Source organism: Alosa alosa, chromosome 22 (assembly GCF_017589495.1).
Source record: "Alosa alosa isolate M-15738 ecotype Scorff River chromosome 22, AALO_Geno_1.1, whole genome shotgun sequence".
Taxonomy (NCBI): Eukaryota; Metazoa; Chordata; class Actinopteri; order Clupeiformes; family Clupeidae; genus Alosa; species Alosa alosa.
Window position 1 is genome coordinate 27,942,904 of NC_063210.1, and position 17,994 is coordinate 27,960,897.

Sequence of the window (17,994 nt, forward strand, 5' to 3'; positions counted from 1 at the left end):
ACACAATTCAAGAATTTCTCAGAATTATGAACAGGCAAGATGGGGTGGGGTTGTATAAAATGAATTTTACATGTGAAATCTATGAACTAATCATGTTTTGGTACTTGTTGTCTAGCAGATACCAGTGAGAATTGAGTGTGGATAATGCAATTTAGTGAGACAGTTAGAATCATATAGGCCTTTCAGCTGATTTATTTTTTGTGGAAAAAATGTGCTGGACTGCGGCGGGTCATATTTTGTACCGCTCTGCAGTACATCTAGTTTATCCTGGTGCCACACACCTTGCATGTAGCTGTTCGCTTATTTCCTCTGAAAACGGGTTATTGTAACCGAAAGTAATGATAAAGGCACAACTCCGGAGGACTTTTGTCGCCATGGTCAATGCATTTATATCTGTGAGTGTGCGCACATAGCATGCGTTACATTGCACATTATGGCAAAGGGGCCATGCCGCGTTATACATTTCACAAAGTATATGTAGCAGTAAAATAAAATAGAAATACATGAATAAATTTAGATTAAAAAAGCAATAATTGCATGAAATACAGCTTGTTCAGGAGTCTCGAAGCTCGAGTTCGAGTCAAGTCTGAAGTCTTTTGAGTGGAGTCTGAAGTCATCTTTTTTACATTTCTATCCCTTCATTCTCTTTAATTGAAGTTCACAGCACGAAGCTGACATGAAGAGCATTTATGCTTTATCAAGAATGAAAAAGATTAGCGTGGCACCGCTCTAGATGTGTCACTAAATTAATTGTGCTATTTCGCGAGGTATAGAGATCTTTTGGTTTCACACACAAAGTGCACTTAACTGTTCCTCATATCCTACAGTAGTTGTCTCTGATAAATTGAAAATAATGAGCGTAGGCTTATGTCCATCGAGTCAGTTGCAGCCAGCCACAGTCATCTTCAACCAGTAACAGGAGATACGTTCTGCTATTTGGGCAGTTGTTTGCGAATATGTATCAAAACATAACACCACTTAATTTCAGGTTAAAATGCATTGTAATGCACATTACTGAAGTTTGTACCGAGTAAAATATTAGCCAATAGTTTTTTGTAATACCTTACATTACCGCGTTACAACAAAAAGCAATATATTACAGTAATTACATTACTTTTGTAACTTGTTACTCCCAACACTGGTGTCAGGTGATCATATGAGAGTTTACCTTTATCAGGTGAGCCTCTAGCTAGCTCCTCTCATCAAGACAAATACCACAGTTTTAATACCAATGGCTGTTAATTTATTTCTACTAACAAAGGTAAGGAAAGTTATATAAATAACAATAAATATATAAATACTGTAGCGATCTCACCCTCAGACAAGATTCACCTTTGGCCAGGACGGCCATTTATTGGAACAGAATCAGACATACGGATAACTACATAGGGCAACACAGGGGTAGTCTCAGCCGCACATGTAACACACAATAAGGGTTTACCACACACATCAACACGAGGATAAAGACATGAGGTACAACCAAAGAGACTAACACGCTAACAAATACACAACATGCTAAACGTAACTACAACCATTATAACCGACATTACACATTCTAGCATTCACTCGCACTGCATTCTGGGAGACACTCATTCAACGTTAGACATGTACATCCACCGACGCTACATAAGCCCCTCCCGAGCCATTGTCGTCCCCGGCAATGACAGCTCAGCTCACCGCTCGCGGCTGCGTCGGGGTGTCAGTCCCAGTGCTTAGTCCAAGTGACCGGAAAGCCTCCGGGTGCACGATAACCCCTCCCGACTGGAAGGGCTTTCGGCTGCCTCCCGTCACGCCAGTTCTCCCCGACCAGAACCGCCAGGCGTGGGTCGTGGTGTCGCTTGGGCCCTCGGTTTCCGCCGTGCAGGCGCTTACCTCAAACAGCAGCAAACAGTCCCACTGCAAGCCGAACCCCGGATAAGCTGGAACCCCTGGGCGCTCGGTAGCCCCTCTGGCTACTGTGACAGCTCGTAGCCCGTTGCCACCTGTCCACAGTGTGCCGATCTCCAGGCGGTCAGCAGTCCACGCCGAGGTCCCTCCTCGCACTGCCCTCTTGTAGAACTTTTGTCGGCTGTCTCGAGCACAACGATGCTCCACTGTGGCGGGAAATGGAGACCCGACCCTCCCAGCAGGCTCGGGACACACAGATACTCACACACACAAAACATGAAAACATTGCGCAGACTTGCGTCAACCGAACGCGCGCGACTTAAAACCTCAAACAGTCCACCAAACGATAGCTCTTTAAGACTCTACAGGTCGACGTTACCCTCTTGGTCACTAGCTGGAGCACCAAAGCCTCGAACCAGCAGCTATGACTCCATCACACTTCACCGCGCAGCTGACGCCTGGAAGTTCTTCAGTAGCTGGCGGTGTAAAACCCGCCGCTGTGGTCGTGTTCCAAGGTCGCCAGAGAGTTCGGCTCTATGGATGAGATCCCGATGACGGCAGCATCGACATCGGCCGCCGAGCAGGGAACTCCTTGCCAGTCAGCGGACACTTCAGCGACATCAGCCGGGCCGCTTCCTCCAGCTGGCAGCTCTCGGTCGGCTGTGCAGGGCTGGTCCCGCTGGTCGGAAGGTCCTCCATCCTCCCGAATGGTGAGCTCAGCGAGCTGGCTTGTCCTTAAAAGGACCATTGGAACATCTGCTGAGGTTCGCCGCCATCTGCTGGTCTGGTCTTCGCCTTCTTCTCCATCTTGATCCAGCGTTGATCTTGCCGGGAGGGCCCATCCCACTTCTGACACCAATGTAGCGATCTCACCCTCAGACAAGATTCACCTTTGGCCAGGGACGGCCATTTATTGGAACAGAATCAGACATCAGACATACACGGATAACTACATAGGGCAAACACAGGGGTAGTCTCAGCCGCACATGTAAACACACAATAAGGGTTTACCACACACATCAACACAAGGATAAAGACATGAGGTACAACTAAAGAGACTAACACGCTAACAAATACACAACATGCTAAGCTAAAAACTACAACCATTATAACCGACATTACACATTCTAGCATTCACTTTCGCACTGCATTCTGGGAGACACTCATTCAACGTTAGACATGTACATCCACCGACGCTACATAAGCCCCTCCCGAGCCATTGTCGTCCCCGGCAATGACAGCTCAGCTCACCGCTCGCGGCTGCGTCGGGGTGTCAGTCCCAGTGCTTAGTCCAAGTGACCGGAAAGCCTCCGGGTGCACGATAACCCCTCCCGACTGGAAGGGCTCTCGGCTGCCTCCGTCACGTCAGTTCTCCCCCGACCAGAACCGGCCAGACGTGGGTCGTGGTGTCGCTTGGGCCCTCGGTTTCCCGCCGTGCAGCTGCGCTACCTCAAACAGCAGCAAACAGTCCCACTGCAAGCCGAACCCCCGGATAAGCTGGAACCCCTGGACGTTCGGTAGCCCCCTCTGGCTACTGTGACAGCTCGTAGCCGTTGCCACCTGTCCACAGTGTGCCGATCTCCAGGCGGTCAGCAGTCCACGTCGAGGTCCCTCCTCGCACTGCCCTCTTGTAGAACTTTTGTCGGCTGTCTCTCGAGCACAACGATGCTCCACTGTGGCGGGAAATGGAGACCCCGACCCTCCCAGCAGGCTCGGGACACACAGATACTCACACACAAAACATGAAAAACATTGCGCAGACTTGCGTCAACCGGAACGTGCGCACTTAAAACCTCAAACAGTCCACCAAAGCGATAGCTCCCAAGACTCTACAGGTCGACGTTACCCTCTTGGTCACTAGCTGGAGCACCGAAAGCTCCCGAACTAGCAGCTATGACTCCATCACACTCTCGACCGGCAGCTGACGCTCTGGAAGTTCTTCAGTAGCTGGCGGTGTAAACCCGGCCGCTGTGGTGGTGTTCAAAGGTCGTCAGAGAGTTCGGCTCTCTATGGATGAGATCCTCGGATGGCGGCAGCATCGACATCGGGCGTCGAGCGGGAACTCCTTGCCAGCCGCGGACACTTCCGCGACATCAGCCGGGGCCGCTTCCTCCAGCGCTGGCAGCTCTCGTCGGCTGTGCAGGGCTGGTCCCGCTGGTCGGAAGGTCCTCCATCCTCCGCAATGGTGAGCTCAGCGAGCTGGCTTGTCCTTAAAAGGACCATTGGAACATCTGCTGAGGTTCGCCGCCATCTTGCTGGTCTGGTCTTCGGCCTTCTTCTCCATCTTGATCCGGCGTTGATCTTCGCGCCCCGGGAGGGGCCCATCCCACTTCTGACACCAATGTAGCGATCTCACCCTCCAGACAAGAATCACCTTTGGCCAGGACGGCCATTTATTGGAACAGAAAGACTCAGACACAATCAGACATACGGATAACTACATAGGGCAACACAGGGGTAGTCTCAGCCGTACATGTAACACACAATAAGGGTTTACCACACACATTTACAACACAAGGATAAACACATGAGGTACAACTAAAGAGACTAACACGCTAACAAATACACAACATGCTAAACGAAAACTACAACTATTATAACCGACATTACACATTCTAGCATTCACTCGCACTGCATTCTGGGAGACACTCATTCAACGTTAGACATGTACATCCACCGACGCTACAATACTGTATGTTTAACAATGAATATATAAATTATGTATAGCTAATGTACAATCAGTTGGCAACTGACTAGATAGTCTGAATAGTAACAGGTTATAAAAAACAATCAATAAATACAATATAAAACCTGTGGCTTGACGAACTTGACCAGCAAGTGTAATAGATGTAAACACACTTCTGTAAAATATCTTTAGCACAGCGGAGTTAGAAGGTTTAGTTTATAAATAGCACAATATGATTAAGCAAGTTTAGGTTTAGAAGTACTACAGTATGATTAAAGAAGCCCTATGCTGTTTCTGGTTATTCCTTCACTGTTTCTGGGCTTTCGTCTGATTTGGGCTCGCATTTTTCACGACATAGCTCCCCCTGCAGCTTCGGTAGCAAGTGACTGCTACGCTAAACCCCCACTAGCTAGCGAGCTAGCCATCAATAAACCAAGCTAAACACATCACAATAAAATGGTCGAGCAAACACATTGTTCAAGAGACTATCAAATCACATTACAAAAACGAAGTTCACCCAAGGGTAGGCTACTTACAATTTCAACAGCAACAAAGCCAAGTCAGAATCCATTTTGCAGTCTTCTTAGAAACTACAATCTGACTATTTTCGAGTATTTCCGCCGAGTTACATCCGGATGTGTTCGGACTGCGACCAGAAAGTTGCATATTTGTTTTTTCCGCGGAGAAGCACTAGGGGGAGACGAAGCACCCACCAAACGACCCAAAAAGTGTTGTAGAACCATCAGAACGACTCTCAACCTGCATAATTAAGGTCATTTTTGCTAAAATTGTTGCATAGGGCCTCTTTAAATAAGTATATTGTAACGATTTGATAGCGACACACACAGTTGTCCAATCAAAAGGTTTATTAGCTGAGAACGAGAGCAGGGACACAGACCAAGACCAAGACACAGAACACAATACACACGGGGCAGGCCAAGCAGACACACACACCACACACACAGGGGAGGGGACACGCAGCCCCCCACACAAAAAGGATCACACACGAGGGAGAACCAATAGGGAAACATGCCACAATAAAGACGCCAACACCACACTCACAACTTAGGAGAAATAATGACACAAACCCCCAAATGTTCGCTCTCGTATCCCAGGATGCCCCGCGCGGGAGAACGCTATGCAATGTCTTGTGCGCCGACGTTACAATATGTTTAGAAATATTAAAGTATGAATTCATAGGCTAAGTTTAGGTTTAGAAGTACTGCAGTATGATTAAATAGGTTGGTAACACTTTATTATTACACACAATTCATCATTTATTAAGCCTTTGTTACTTATTAGTTAATGGTTTGTTCATCATTAGTAATTTCTAATTTATCATCAGTAAAGCATTTGTTCACAATAGTTTGTTCATAGTAAATAAGCCTACAGTGATGGCCAAAAGTATTGGCACCCATGCTAAAGTTGACTGAAAAGAGGAAAATAAAATCATCTTTTGGAAATTGATCTTAATGCCTTAAGTGAAAAATTAGGAAATATCTAACCTTTAAGAACACCAATTTTCTTAGTGAATGAATAATGTATCATAAATAAATAAATGTTCTTCCTTAAAATACAGGGGTCATAAGTATTCCCCCCCCTATGTTAAATTCCCATAGAGACAGGCAGATTTTTATTTTTAAAGGCCAGTTATTTCATGGATCCAGAATACTGTGCATCCTGATAAAGTTACCTTGGCCTTTGGAATTAAAATAGCCCCACATCATCACATACCCTTCACCATACCTAGAGATTGCCATGGGTGTTATTTCATTTAGCCTATTAGCTGGTTTGATTTGCATTGAGCTCAATGAGTCAACGGCAACCAATTTCAACATCACTCACATAAGACAAAAACAATATATATAACAATACAATGTGGGCCCACACATACACTCTCTCTTTCACACACACACACACAACACCGCACGGTATCGAGGAGTTATTGTTGCAGGCCTGTGTCGTTGCTTGTGCTACAGTGAGGCTACAAACAGACTAGCCACTTCACTCAGCTGAGCCTGAAAACAAAAAGGGTAACGATACCTCCAACAACGTTAGCTCGCGCCGGCAATGAGGCTCCACAGACCCAAGGCAGTGACAGTACAGCAACGTTAGCTCGCGCTCCACAGACCTGAGGCATAACCGCTATCTGGTTTTCCTTCACCGTCGAACTCACTCATTAACTAGCTTACTTAGCTTGCTAGCAACGCCACTTGTCTTACACACAACTATAGCCCTTAAGTTATGAGACTTTTGTCTGTACACTATTACAAAACAAACAAACTCATTACACACAGTTCCCGAATAGACAACTGGCATACCAAAACAAAATAATCTTTCACATCTGGATCCTTTCACCTTGCCTGACGAGCCAGACCCACATTAAAATGTAGGGTCTGGGCACTCACTGTTCGCAGTGCTCAGTCAGAGGGGCAGGATAATCAGTTGTCTTTCAAATTCCCTCTGCACACTGATGATTGGCTGTAAGCCAGTCTTAATGTTCTATGGGTTAGCATGCCTACAAATAAACTCTTGAAAGTTATCAACAACTATTCAAATATTGAATGTAGTTTTACATATTTAAGTATTAGCATATTTATGAACTTATCTATTTATCTATTTAACTTTATATCCTAATATTTATTTTCCCTGTGGGTTACACCTGTACCAGGTGAGCCTGTGAGAGTTTACCTGTGTCAGGTGAGCCTGTAACTGGGTTTTTGGCATTATGGGATGGTAACACTAGTCCGTTCTGACCCGTTTCCCAGGGAGACTCTGGTGGTCCGATGGTGAGTAAGCAGAATAACAGGTGGGTCCAGTCCGGCGTCGTGAGCTTCGGTATCGGCTGTGCTCGGGCAGAATTCCCGGGGGTGTACGCACGCGTCTCCCAGTACGAGAGCTGGATCAAGACTCAGATCACCAGTAACCAGCCGGGCTTCGTCACGTTCACCTCCAGTGGGACTGACTCGGACCTTACAACCACCTGTGCTGGTCTGCCTGCCATCACCACCATTGCACCCACCACAGTGGCACGTAAGTAACACCATCACCACCCCAACACACCACCACCACCACCACCCCACCCCAACACACCCCAACACACCACCACCACACACGACCATCAATCGCCATACGTTCCTTACACCATCCACCACCACCACTATAACTACCACCAAGTGGTGCATATGCATATCTAAAGCAGAGTGCCTTTTATGTTAGTGATTTGTCCTTGATTTTTCTTCCTCTACTGGTGGGTACACTACATACTCGAACGGCTTCCTTTTTTTATTTGTGGCTGTGTTTTAGTTGTGTAGTAGTTGTGTAGTAGTTGCGTTTTAGTTGTGTAGTAGTTGTGTGGTAGTTGCGTTTTAGTTGTGTAGTAGTTGTGTAGAATTTGTGTTTTAGTTGTGTAGTAGTTGTGTAGTAGGCAAGGCAGCTGTGGCCTACTGGTTAGCGCTTCGGACCTGTTACCGGAGGGTTGCCGGTTCGAACCCGACCAGTAGGCACGGCTGAAGTGCCCTTGAGCAAGGCACCTAACCCCTCACTGCTCCCCGAGCGCCGCTGTTGATGCAGGCAGCTCACTGCGCCGGGATTAGTGTGTGCTTCACCTCACTGTGTGCTGAGTGTGTTTCACTAATTCACGGATTGGGATAAATGCAGAGACCAAATTTCCCTCACTGGATCAAAAGAGTATATATACTTATACTATACTTTATTTGTTGTTTATTTGTTGTAGTGATGTGATTTATGACCAGAAAGCTGTTTCTTTCCACGGGAAGGGAATGTATGAACAGTCATGAGCAAAACGCAACCTGATTAGCTGGTCGAACGACTTTCAAAAGCCAAGAAGTGACATCCGTCATAAAACCAGACTTGGAGTGAACATGTGAAGCATAGCAGACAAGTCTGACACGTGCTGCTGTGGAAGCAGACCTTCATTAGCACATCGCAGACACACACATGGAGCACAGACAGGTCTGGTGTAGGGTAGACAGGTCTGGTGGAGGGTAGACCGGTCTGGTGGTAGACAGGTCTGGTGGTAGGGTAGACAGGTCTGGTGGTAGACACACGTCTGGAGGTAGAAGTAAAAGTTATAGAATATACTCATTAAGACTCATTACCTAAACTCCACGCAAGAATATACTCATTAAGACTCATTACCCAAACTCCACACTATACTCATTAAGGCTCATTACCCAAACTCCACACTAGAATATACTCATTAAGACTCATTACCCAAACTCCACACTAGAATATACTCATTAAGACTCATTACCCAAACAAACTCCACACTATACTCATTAAGGCTCATTACCCAAACTCCACACTAGAATATACTTATTAAGGCTCATTACCCAAACTCCACACTAGAATATACTCATTAACTCATTGAATGCCAAGCTGTTTTTGGAAGCTTTGTCCTAGAGTGCCAGCAATCTAGACCATTGTTGATGATTTTTGTACAGCCACAGCATATTTTGTGTTATAGCTATGAACACATACAATGGCTCGTTTAAAAGGTGAGACTTTAAGCTCTCGGTGGGTTCAAACCGTGTATTTCTACACGCCTCTGTTCCTGAGAAATCTCAAGCTAAACAGTGGCTAGTTTTCATCAAAATCGCTGTTTTTTTTTCTAGAAATGGAGATATAACGTCTTTCATGAAATATGAAGTGTTGCCTGTAAAGGTTCCGGGAAGTGATCAGCGAGACCTGGCGAGACTGCCACCTAGTGATAGACCCACGAAAATGACCTGGTTTTGACCTGACGTGCATGGGTCACTGATTCAACCCAAAACAAGAGTTATGATACAAGAGTTCGGCAACCGAGTTATGATAGAATGTCCAGATAAAATGTCCAGATTGTGCGTTTTCATGAGTTTTCGATCGTCATATATTTCATTTCCATTCATCACAGAGTTCCCAAAATCACATATAAGGTGTGTTAGAGTGTCTAGTTTGTCTATAACTCCACGCTATACTCATTAAGACTCATTACCCAAACAAACTCCACACTATACTCATTAAGACTCATTACCCAAACAAACTCCACACTATACTCATTAAGACTCATTACCCAAACTCCACGCTATAATCATTAAGACTCATTACCCAAACAAACTCCACACTATACTCATTAAGACTCATTACCCAAACTCCACGCTATAATCATTAAGACTCATTACCCAAACAAACTCCACACTATACTCATTAAGACTCATTACCCAAACAAACTCCACACTATACTCATTAAGACTCATTACCCTTCCACACTATAATCATTAAGACTCATTACCCAAACTCCACGCTATACTCATTAAGACTCATTACCCAAACTCCACACTAGAATATACCCATTAACTCATTGTGTACATGTGTGTGTGTGTGTGTTTCTGGTGTGTGTGTGTGTGTGTGTGTGTGTGTTTCTGCTGTGTGTGTGTGTGTGTGTGTGTGTCCCATCTGTGTGTTTGATTATACCTGCCCCCCTAGCGGTGGTATGTGGACAGGCGGCTCTGAACTCGCGTCTGATTGGTGGATCGGACGTGGTGGCGGGGGTGTGGCCCTGGATGGCCAGTCTGCACAGTACGGAACGCGGTGCCCACGTGTGCGGAGGAACTCTGGTCAGTGAGGACCTCGTCCTCACATCAGCCAACTGCTTCTCTAGGTAGGAGTACACACCTTACACACACTCACACACACACACTATAGACATATACGCACACACACACATATACACACACACACAAACCCTGGACCCTCTCGAGATAAAAAGCAAAGCACATATGGTTCATGATTCATTAGAATAGAGTCCATATTTAAATACCTTCACGATCCATTACAATAAAGTTCATATTTAAATACCTCCATGATCCATTGGAATAGAGTTCATATTTAAATACCTTCAATCCATTAGAATTCATATTTAAATACCTTCATGATCCATTAGAGTTCATGTTTAAATACCTTCATGATCCATTAGAATTCATATTTAAACACCTTCATGATCCATTAAAGTTCATATATAAATACCTTCATGATCCATTAGAATTCATATTTAAATACCTTCATGATCCATTAGAATTCATATTTAAATACCTTCATGATCCATTAGAATAGATGGGGTTCTAAGGGTTAAAAACCTTTATGAAACAAATGCACCAGAGCAACATGCAGCCATGTTTGATTGTCTAATTTTTAACTCCTCCCCCAGTTCTCCTTCAGCATCCAATTGGACGGTGTTTCTGGGCCGCCAGAGACAGAACGGCTCCAACCCCAATGAGGTGTCAGTGGGCGTGGCCAACATCACTCTGAGCACCCTATCAGGCGATAACGTAGCCATGCTGCAGTTAACCAGGAAGCCCACCCTCTCCAACTTCATCCAGCCAATCTGTGTGGAGCAGGGCGGGGCCACTATTGCCACGGGAACCACCTGCTGGGTTGCAGGCTGGGGCAACACCACAGGTTAGTGTGTGTGTGTGTGTGTGTGTAAGAGAGAGAGAGAGTGTGTGTGTGTGTGTGTGTGTGAGAGAGAACAAGAGTATGTGTGTGAGTGTCTGTGTGTGAGAGAGAGTGTGTGTGGTGTGTGTGTGAGAGAGAGTGTGTGTGTGTGTGTGTGAGAGGGAACAAGAGTATGTGTGTGTGTGTGAGAGAGTGTGTGTGTGTGTGTGTGTGAGTGTGTGTGAAAGAACAAGAGTGTGTGTGTGTGTGTGACTGAATGTGTTGAGAAGTCAAAGTCGAGACAATTGGACAATGTATGCATTTATCTCTACCTCTCTTTGACTTTACCATATATCTCTCCCCTCTCTCTCTTCCTCATCCCTCTTTCTTTCTCTCCCTCTCTCTCTTCCTCATCCCTCTTTCTTTCTCTCCCTCTCTCTCTTCCTCATCCCTCTCTCTCTCTCTCTCTCCCCCTTTCCAGGTGAGCAGCCTCTTAAGGAAGTGCAGACATCAGTGGTTGCCTGTGGCAACGCATCCTCCTCTGCTGATGACATCTGCACCAACACTGTTCAGATAGAACAGGTGAGGAAAAGGGGACACACACACACATACACACCCACACACACACGCACACACACACTTCTCCTCTCTCTCTTTCTCTCTCTCTCTCTCTCTCTCTCTCTCTCTCTCTAACACTCTTCAGGTAGAACATGTTAGGAATTCAATAAATAATGTCTCTCTTCTCCTCTCTCTCTCTCTCTCTATGGTTTCCTGAACATTTGGTGTTCAGCAAACCATATTTGTTTTGATCTGGACATTTGTTTTGGTTCATTGACCTGAGGAATGATCCAATCATGACTAACTTTTAGTGTCTTGGCAGAGATTGACAGATTTCCTTTGAAAATGTTCAGGTTTTTCTTGGTGTTCATGATACCAGGGTCGGACTGGGAACAAAATTCGGCCCTGGCAATTTTCTCCTGGACTGGCCCACTACTGGACCGACGACCCCCCCGACGATTTTTAAAATACAAAAATACACACCAATAAAGTATTTTGATACAAAATACAGAGCCATTTCCTTCAACCCAATAAAATACAAAGGACAAAATACTATTTTGCATTTGAAACACATATTACATGTTTCAGAAATACTACCCATCCCTGGGAACAGGCAGATTACATCTTTATAGTTGGCCATATGATGACATCATGAGGTTAATACTGTATTTCACCAGTTAGGGCACCAAAATGGCCAGTAGCTGCACTGTGTAGCCTATCTTGACATGTCTTTAAGGTTTGGGTTAAAATATACAGGTAGTGGGCTCTCTGTTGATTTTAATAAGTAGGCCTAAGCCTAAAGTTACAGCATTTCTATCAAAATTGACCAGACTTTGACCTTTTGTCTTCTGGCTATGAGTGTTCCTTGTATTGCATCATGAGCCATCACTGCACCTATTGCATTCTACTGTTGTTAGCCTTAAGCCTAGCTCAGTCATTATGTTGTACCACATCACCCTCCATTAGAAGTGCAATGAGCTGCATTGAGCATAATAAACTGCATTTAGAATTCCAAATCCATATTTCTAGATATTTTGGTAAAAGTAACTCAAAAGTAATACAATAGTAGTGTAATGCCTTACAATTCAGAGACAGTAATATTATAATGTAATGAATTACTTTGAAATGACAGTAATAAGTAATACATAATATATTACGATTTTGAAGTAACTTGCCCAACACTGATTAAACCACATGTCACTGCTTGACTAAATGAAAAATATAGGCTACTGAACATGCATGGAAATCGTCATAGTTGACAGAAATGATGATTTGTGCCAACATGTTGTAGAAACACAACCACAGTTAGGCCTATTTGGTGCAAATCTTCTACATTGGTTATAGTCAGAGATTCACATTAACTGTAGGCTATCACCACAAGTGTATACTAAACATTTTTGCCCAAGTTTGTGTGCCGTCATCACATTTTGCAAAATTAGGCTACCTTCGTTACTAACCTACCAGTTGATACTTTATACATGCATCGACTTGCGATTGATTGTGCATCTAATGTAACACTCGGTGGAGAGACTTCCACTTTCCAAGTTCCACTTTCACTGTCGTTGTGAGCTAAAAGGCTACTATATGGGAAATACTTTGAAGTTCCTTTTGAGTCCAAACATGAATAGGTTTTCTTTAACCTGTGCTACACTTTTCCACCAAGTTGTGCGAAAATTGTAGGTACCGGAGTTTTTTTTATGTTGACAGACAAAAAACTACAGTAGCCTACATGGTGCAGTAAATGGAAGCTCTTAAGTGGCAGCGTGCAACTTACGTCTATAAAACAATATATTTATGGAATAAAACTAGACACCTCTGATTGCTGTTTACGGTAAACTGCGATGATGTGAACACCAGCCAGCGGAGGGCACTTATATAGCCTAGGCCAGTGGTTTTCAAAGTGGGGGCCGCGAGGGGGTGCCAGGGGGGCCTCAGCAAGTTGGAAGGAAAAATAAAAGCAACAAATAAATACATTTGAATTTTTTAAAATATACATATTACTATGAGGGTTGTTATACAATGCCATTATAATAATTTGTCGCATATCTGAACATTATATTTTCAATGATAATGACTGGGAATAATAATAGTAGAGCGATAGCTCTCATATAGCAGAAAGCCGCAAATGCCATTTATGCTCCATCGCGAAGTGCTTGTGGCTAAAATAATTATTAGGATTAGCTTAATGTATTTTTATAATGGGATTAATAACACATCAAGGGGGTCCTTGGCCAGAACCTAGTGGTATTTGGGGGGCCTTGTCGTGGAAAAGTTTGGGAACCCCTGGCCTAGGCTACCATGCATGGACTCGTAGGCTATATTTCCCCACAAACCAAGCGGCTGCTTGGACAAATCCACTTGAGGGGTGGGGCAGGGGGGCGCGATCGTAACACACACTGAACCTGTCATGAAGAGGCCAAAATTATTGACCTGTCACCCCCTGATCCAAATGGATGCAACTGCATTTATAGGCTAGGCCTAGGTCTACATGACGGGCCGCAAATAGGCTAAATAACTTTAAAAAAAAAAAAAATCCCGGAGGTCACCGGCCCACCGGTTGTACAGATTACCAGTCCGAGCCAACAGCCCCACAATAGCACAGCCCCTCCACCATAATTCTCATTAGGCATGGGGTTCTTTTCAGTATAGCCATTCTTCTATCTATCTCATTTTCATTTCATCCAGGGGCGGAGCCAGACATTTGAAACATTGGGGGCTTAGCCCAGTGTCACACACAGGAAGGCTAGGGGGGTCCGTGGGCATGCACCCCCAGCAGAACATTTTGAAAAATAACCCCTTAAATAATGACTTCTAGTGAATTCTGTGTAAACTAATGGACACATTGAGACTTTAAAAATGTGAGACTCAAGGTATATCTGACTGGTACTTTTGGTCTTTAAAGAGGGCTCTATAGGCATAGCCTATCTGATCAGAAGGCACTTAGTTAATTAAGCGTTTTTTATAAGTTATGGTTTGTATATTATAGGCTAGTATACTATGCTGAGATAACCCTGATGGGATGCTACCTTGTCTCAATACATTTTTACTTTGAACTCTGGCAAAAGTAGCCTTATGGTCAGGTTTAGCACAGCCCCACATTGTAAACCCACTTGTTGTAATGTACAATGGAACACATGAAGCTAAGTTTAATTCTGGGCTTAAAGTTCATTTTTCAAAATGGGGGGGGATTCTCCCCTTCAGTGCTTCACATAGGTGAACTAATTCAGTTGGGGAGGGGGGGATACATTTTACAAACTGAAATCGCATTTTCCTTATATGCCTACAGGCGTCAATGAGAGAACATTACATTACATTTGGCTGACGCATTTTTAGCCAATGTCAACTATATTACAAGGGGTTACATTGTCCCCGGAGCAACTTGGGGTTAAGTGCCTTGCTCAAGGGCACAACGGTGGAAGCCGGGAATTGAACCGACAACTTTCAAGCTACTGCACACTAGCCCAGTTCCTTAACCGCTACACTACCACCGCCCCTGAACACTGATTTTGGTTTCGATTTTCTAATTGGAGTAAGTCTTTGTGACAACACGTCATGATACATTTGATAATGTTTGATCGTTGTTTTGGTATGAAGGAAGCATCTTTTACGTAATTAATCGCACTCTAGAAAGTGAAAGTAGCCTAACCTAGGCCTATCGCGCTCTGTGTCTGAGCTGCGTCCGCTAATTGATTACGTTCCTCAAGCGGAGAACACGTCAATCTCATGGTATTGTTTGCCCTAAAATGCATGAAACATGCAAGTTCAAAATCCCGCCGGTAGCCACGTTACATCTCCATTTCATATTTGCCTAGGCTACTAGCCTACAGTAAATAAATTGAACAAACTCAACTGACAACAGTTAAATCTACTGAGTCGGTCATGGAGACTCTATGAATACAGTAGGCTACAAGAAACTTTCTGTCTTTCTGAAGTTTATTTTTGTATTCCGGGGTACAGTAGCCTAATTGCCTAATATATTGACAATAGTTTTTCTTACCGGCTTGCTGTTTAAACTGACTGCACCGCTCTGAACTTTCCTGCCCGGTTTATGACGTAAACCGCTACATCTCGGCTCTGGCATTGCCTAAACTCATCGTGTGGGAAATCAGATTATCTGTCAATAGGCTATTGGGCTTTGAAAATAAGGGATAGCCTATTTGCTCAGTAATAGTAGCCTACATTTTGTAACATTTATAGAGAAACCAAGGGGAAGTTAAATTAGAAACGTTGGAAATTGAAAACACATAGGCTACAAAAAAGATTCGGGGCTTTTGATAAAAGATTCGGGGCTTGAGCCCCCGAAGCCACCCCCTTGCTCCGCCAATGATTTCATCTGACAATAGACCACACTTCCAGACAAAGTCACTGTACCATTCTGTAACTCCTGCTGTTTACATTGGTAATTAAATAACTGGACAGGCTTTTACCTGACATGCCCTCTAAATAATTTATTAGAAGTGAGGTCAGTTTTGAAGACTTTTTGAGGGACTTGGTGACCCCAAGATGATACTTTTGTCTGTAACTCTCTAATAGTGGTTCTTATGGAAATCTTTGCCTATCTTACCATCCTCCATACTGTACGTGGGGGCAAGATAACCATGGGTCTTTGTCCAAGCATGTTTGTCACATTTCCAGATGATTAGAACCTTTTAATACTTGTTTTAACTGTAAATATAGGCATTTTCAACAAAGTACCTAGTTGTCATAGGCATTCTCTGACTTACAAATGTCAACACACTTTCTTTTTTATTTAAATTTAGTGTTTTCTCTTGTCTTTCCGATGTTGAAAATTGACTAGAGGATTTAGCCTCTGTGTGACTTTATTTTCATACCATAGTGAAAAAGAAAGTCATGAACTACTTCTGAAAGTTCACAGACACTCTGATTAACTTAAATAAATTGAAATTAGATAGGAAAATGCTTGTTAGGGTTTGTTTATAAGATTTTTCAGGGGTGCCAATAATTGTGAGCAATGTGATTTAGTTAAAAATATGTATTTCTTTATGAGATTTTCCTTTTTCTCAAAATAAATTTGCTTCCCTTCAAGGTTGGATTTTTCCTATTTTTATAGTCAACTTTAGCAGAGGTGCCAATAATTGTGGAGGGTACTGTATCTCTGGCTGCTCTGTGTAAATGAGTGCATTACGTGTATATTTGTTTCTAATGGAATCTTGCTATGTTGTCAGGGTGATATGGGAGGTCCTCTCATGTGTAAACAGGGGAGTTCATGTTGTGTAACTCTGCTACTCTCTCTGTTGTCAGGGTGATATGGGAGGTCCTCTCATGTGTAAACAGGGGAGTTCATGGTTCCAGCTCTCAGTGGTCACCATCATCTCAAACTCCTCCTCGTCCAACTCCACCTCCAGAGACCTCGGCCAATCAGATCGCGCCTCAGTGCAGGTCTTTGGCCGAACAACTCGTTTCAGCACCTTCCTGTCGAGTTTCTCTTTCCCCTCGGTCGCCATCTCGAGCAACAGCACCAACACCACCACAGCTGCTGCCAACACCACCACAGCTGCTACAGTAGCCACCACCACCACAGCGTCCAGTGGGGGACGCCACTCCTGCATGGCCTTCTCCCTCCTCTCCCTCCTCCTCCTCGCACTCACCCCTCTGCTGGCCTCCCAGCCCTAGCCCTCAGGTCAAAGGTCACGACTACCCACAATCCACTGCTGCACCTAGTCCTTCACACCTCTCCCCTTATTACCAGGCAGCATCCCTGTCCTTCACACCTCTCCCATTATTACCAGGCAGCATCCCTGTCCTTCACACCTCTCCCCTTATTACCAGGCAGCATCCCTGTCCTTCACACCTCTCCCATTATTACCAGGCAGCATCCCTGTCCTTCACACCTCTCCAGCATCCCTGTCCTTCACACCTCTCCTCAATGGTCTTTTTCCTCCGTCGTTGCTCAGCTGTTTGAAGGTGAAGTGTCGTCCCACTGAGAAAAGGTCAAAGGTCATGCTCTAACGAAGGGTTGGGTCTACTTGAGCCCTTAATGAAGTAGGAGGATCAGACATTTTGGCTCCTAATTTAAATGGTGCACAAATTCTATAGATTTGTATAATGTTTTGTTCACTTGGATTCTGGAAATGTTACAGAGAAATATGTTAGCCTTTTCTGCATCCAGACCATACAGTTGCATAGATATTAGACTAGAACAATCACTGGCTAACCCACTTTAAACTACTTTAGCAAAGTCCTTGGCTGCAGGTTGTGAGCAACAGGCAAACGCAAGATACAATTGCAGCATACCTGTCAACACTCCCGTTTTTCCCGGGTTCTCCCGTATTTCAAGGTCATCTCCCGGCACCCTCCCGTTTTGTTATTTCTCCCGGAAAACTCCCGTAATTTGCATGGCCATCAAAATTCATTTTAAAATCATTGATCGTAAGTATGGTAAGGTAAAAGCAACGACCGAAATGCAG

The 17,994-nt window shown here is 44.3% G+C and overlaps 1 protein-coding gene across 4 annotated transcripts in view; it reads left to right on the forward strand.

Moving 5' to 3' along the window:
* Nucleotides 1-17,345, forward strand: part of LOC125287526 (transmembrane protease serine 9-like) — an 86,891-nt gene extending 69,546 nt beyond the window's left edge. For all 4 annotated transcript variants that reach the window (XM_048233408.1, XM_048233411.1, XM_048233409.1 and 1 more), the window contains exons 6-10: nucleotides 7,342-7,606; nucleotides 10,061-10,235; nucleotides 10,782-11,032; nucleotides 11,490-11,590; nucleotides 16,829-17,345. In XM_048233408.1, coding sequence (XP_048089365.1) covers nucleotides 7,342-7,606; nucleotides 10,061-10,235; nucleotides 10,782-11,032; nucleotides 11,490-11,590; nucleotides 16,829-17,200 — 1,164 coding nt within the window. In that variant the 3' untranslated portion in view covers nucleotides 17,201-17,345. The remainder of the gene's footprint in view (nucleotides 1-7,341; nucleotides 7,607-10,060; nucleotides 10,236-10,781; nucleotides 11,033-11,489; nucleotides 11,591-16,828) is intronic.
* Nucleotides 17,346-17,994: the final 649 nt, after the last annotated feature.